Source organism: Anneissia japonica, unplaced genomic scaffold (genome assembly GCF_011630105.1).
Source record: "Anneissia japonica isolate Jap-2015-1 unplaced genomic scaffold, ASM1163010v1 scaffold573_len2283161_cov171, whole genome shotgun sequence".
Classification (NCBI taxonomy): Eukaryota; Metazoa; Echinodermata; class Crinoidea; order Comatulida; family Comatulidae; genus Anneissia; species Anneissia japonica.
Window position 1 is genome coordinate 1,156,749 of NW_022719802.1, and position 3,790 is coordinate 1,160,538.

Sequence of the window (3,790 nt, forward strand, 5' to 3'; positions counted from 1 at the left end):
ACACGTACCAACGTCCGCATGTCGCGTTAGCCTTATCCTACTCTAGGCCTAGACTAGCAGGATGGTATTAGGCCTAGCCTTGAAGGGACGAAGGTCCCAAACAACGTCGCTCCTTGATAGCTAACATTGTCTATTTAATATCACAATAATTCATTATTAGACCTATAGTTGCTTTTTGAATTGTACTCCACAAATCTCAGCCGATACTTCGCACAACTCGTTAATGTCTCGTATCTATTTTCGTGACGTCATTGCTCGCTGGGTCACACTTGATGTCTCGCACTTGTGATCAAATAACACGCTGGCTCGCACTTTGGCAACACTCTTTGGCAGTCAACTCGCCCCTGGAAAACCTGCCCTTGGAAACTTGCCCCATAAAAAAATGTACACTTCCTAGACCATGCAGTCTTCAAAATAAAAATTGTAACCTTTGGTAATTGTAACCTTTGGTAATCAACTAAAAAAACACTTTACACATAAATTTTATATATTATCACCTTGTGCTAACTGTATACTTGCATATCAGTAGAAGTAAGATTTTTAAAATGCAGGTCTCATTCGAACGAAGACAATTTTTGGACTGGTGTTGTAAATTGTAACCTTTGGTAATCAACTACATTTTCCACATACATAGAAATTTTTGAAACTTTATTAAAAAAAACCTAAACCATAATTCACCACTATAGACACTTTTTGACAAAAATGAAAAATTACGACTTTGTTACCCAATGAGAAGTGTTCTAATATACTGTAGACAATGGGTCGTGTCTCATATTATTTGTTATATTTTTATTATTCATTATTTTCACTTGACTCGCATAAATAATTTTGTTCGAAGAAAATTTATATGCAGTTGTACTTCGCAGCACCTCACTTGCAATTTGCAATTTCTAGTTTTAAATATATTTATAATAAGCTTTGTCTAAACTATCAAATTTCATCAAAAAAATGTGATGGAAAATAACAGTTGAACATGTTCAATTTTTTTTATATGATTTGATGATATGTGATATGATGTCATCATACCCATATATGGGCACATCAATTTTTTTTGTCACATGAAATTTGATAGTGTAGACAAAGCTTAAATATTAATAACATTGAAGAGGAATCTGCCCAAGAATGAAAAGCAAAAACACTTTACACATAAATTTTATATATTATCACCTTGTGCTAACTGTATACTTGCATATCAGTAGAAGTAAGATTTTTAAAATGCAGGTCTCATTCGAACGAAGACAATTTTTTGGACTGGTGTTGTAAATGGTTTTTTTTTTAAGCTTTGGTTTTTGTAATGATTATGAAAATAAAAGATAGATGCTCATTTGGGCCTGCAGAAACGAGATCTTTAATTTAAATGTGTTTAATTTAGAGGGAGACCTCTCCATAATTTTTAATAATGTAATAAAAGTAAGTATTGAAGGTTTGCATGGTGAATTGACATAATAACTAATTGACATTAATTGACATTATAACTAATTACAAGCTTTCAGTACCCCATGTGGTAAATTCTATAAATCTCAATTTAGAGCAGCTTAGCTCAGTCGGATGAACTGGTGGTAGCCACTGTGTGTGCACTGAACTGTGGAGATCTCTAGGTCCCCGGTTCAATTCCCATCGCTGCTCTCCCTGTGTATCGGCTGGAGGGCTGAAATACAAGTTATGATAGCACACAGTCTTTTGGATGAGACGTTTAAGCTGTTGGTCCCGTGTGCAATATGGCCCATGTGCATGTTAAAGAAAATGCAGTACCTTCTTCAGAAAAATGTAAGGGATTGTAAGTGCACTGCCCCCTAATTCACCGCCAGAAGACCCCCACTTCGGACTTAGTGGGATTCACACTGAAACACTCCAATCCTATCCAATTGATGGTATTTTGTTCTGAGAAGAATCGTTTGGATTTTATTGTCCCTATTTAGATAGTAATGCTATACATGTATATTAAATTAAAAATTTTTTTTTTTTTTTTTTAAACCATTTGCATTGTTTTTGTTTCAGATGCTGATGAATATGAGTCTTAAATAAATCAATCTCAACACGTAAAATTGCTGCAAGTATGGTGCTAACTGTGTGGATACAAATTATAAGGGTTGATTATATTATTTTACATTATAAAGTTCACTGCCCTCTAAATATTTTAGCTTTTTAATGTACTTATATGCCATTATTTGGTATAAGCTGCTTAATTGTTTATATTATATACCTGTACGTAATTTTAGGATTAGCTGTGTGCATTTTTAACATTTAAATAAATCAATCTCAACATGTAAAATTGCTGCAAGTATGGTGCTAACTGTGTGGATACAAATTATAAGGGTTGATTATATTATTTTACATTATAAAGTTCACTGCCCTCTAAATATTTTAGCTTTTTAATGTACTTATATGCCATTATTTGGTATAAGCTGCTTAATTGTTTATATTATATACCTGTACGTAATTTTAGGATTAGCTGTGTGCATTTTTAACATTTAATGTGACTGTTAGTCAATGCTTATTTTTTTATAAAAACCGATAACATATGTTAATAGAAGTTATTATGGAAATTGAAATAAAATTGTTTTCATTATATGTGACTTTGTTTGAGTGATACATGTTTTGAGTAAAAAATTACATTGATATACGATATGAGATTGCAATCATATACAATCTCATTTCTGAACAATCGCGTATCCACAAGTCTTGAAATTTGCATGATGATGGACTGAGGGTCTCTAGCTTGGTGATATGAGGGGATTTTTAACTTCTTAACACGTTGACTGCCACACCTTTTTTTTTGTTCCTTCCCGTCTGCCAGAACAAGTTTACATGTACAAACATACTTTTTTAAAATTCTATCTAGTCATTTATCATCAAAATGATGTGTCTAATAAATTGGAGTAAAAATATTAGGGGACTACTAAACTCGTCGCCAAAATCTGGGACAGCATTTTTTTTATTGTCTGCCAGGTGCGAGTTTTCTCGTCCGCTTTTTGCATGGGTTGGTATATGTTGAGAGGGCACCCCCACTCGTGCAATCGAATGTACTGCCGGCAAGATAACACAATAAACATACATCTGTTATTTTTACATTATTGTCTAGGTGTATCTTCCCCGAACTACCAGCCGTTAAGTCTGTGGTTCTACAATGTATAACAAAGAAGTAATAAATACTAGAATGTTACTTCGATTTTGACGAGTATAGTCGTTCCTAGCACCCTAAGCAACACCCTGTGGGGCGAGTATACTCGTCGCTGGCAGCCAAAGTGTTAAGTCTTAATTGTTTAGATTCAAATTTTTCCGGTCTGTGGGGGAATGTGACCCGTGCATCCCCTAGGTACTCCACTGTTTCTGAATTCAAGATAATCGATAGCAGGCTCCGGAGCAGGGTTTATGGGATGTGGACACACTCCTCTCTTCTCCACTAATTTCAAAAGGTCCACTTTTAAAGTGTATTATTTCACTATAATCGTTCTCAATTGTCGCAAAATATTTTGCATCGTTGCATTTCATTTGCCAAATCTCCTAAACGTTGATTTCTAATAGATTGTGGTACGATTTTTTTTTTAAATTGATCAGCTCCTATGATTGCAGATTGATCTACATGAACAAAAAGCATTGTTATATGTAGACCTATAATAGATGTATTACACATCAAACGTTACTTCTACAAGTCTATAACACCAAAATGAACATAATCTGTTAGATACGCCCACTTCTGTGCATTTTGCTCAGCTTGCTTGATCTCAAATGAGACACGTGTGTGTGTGTGTATATATATATATATATATATGTATATATATATATATAT

The 3,790-nt window shown here is 34.0% G+C and overlaps 1 protein-coding gene across 2 annotated transcripts in view; it reads left to right on the plus strand.

Moving 5' to 3' along the window:
• LOC117111024 (E3 ubiquitin-protein ligase ORTHRUS 2-like) overlaps positions 1–2,242 on the plus strand; it is a 15,148-nt gene extending 12,906 nt beyond the window's left edge. For both annotated transcript variants that reach the window (XM_033253884.1, XM_033253885.1), the window contains exon 9: positions 1,999–2,242. In XM_033253884.1, the coding sequence (XP_033109775.1) occupies positions 1,999–2,021 (23 nt within the window). In that variant the 3' untranslated portion in view covers positions 2,022–2,242. The remainder of the gene's footprint in view (positions 1–1,998) is intronic.
• The last annotated feature ends 1,548 nt before the right edge of the window (positions 2,243–3,790 follow it).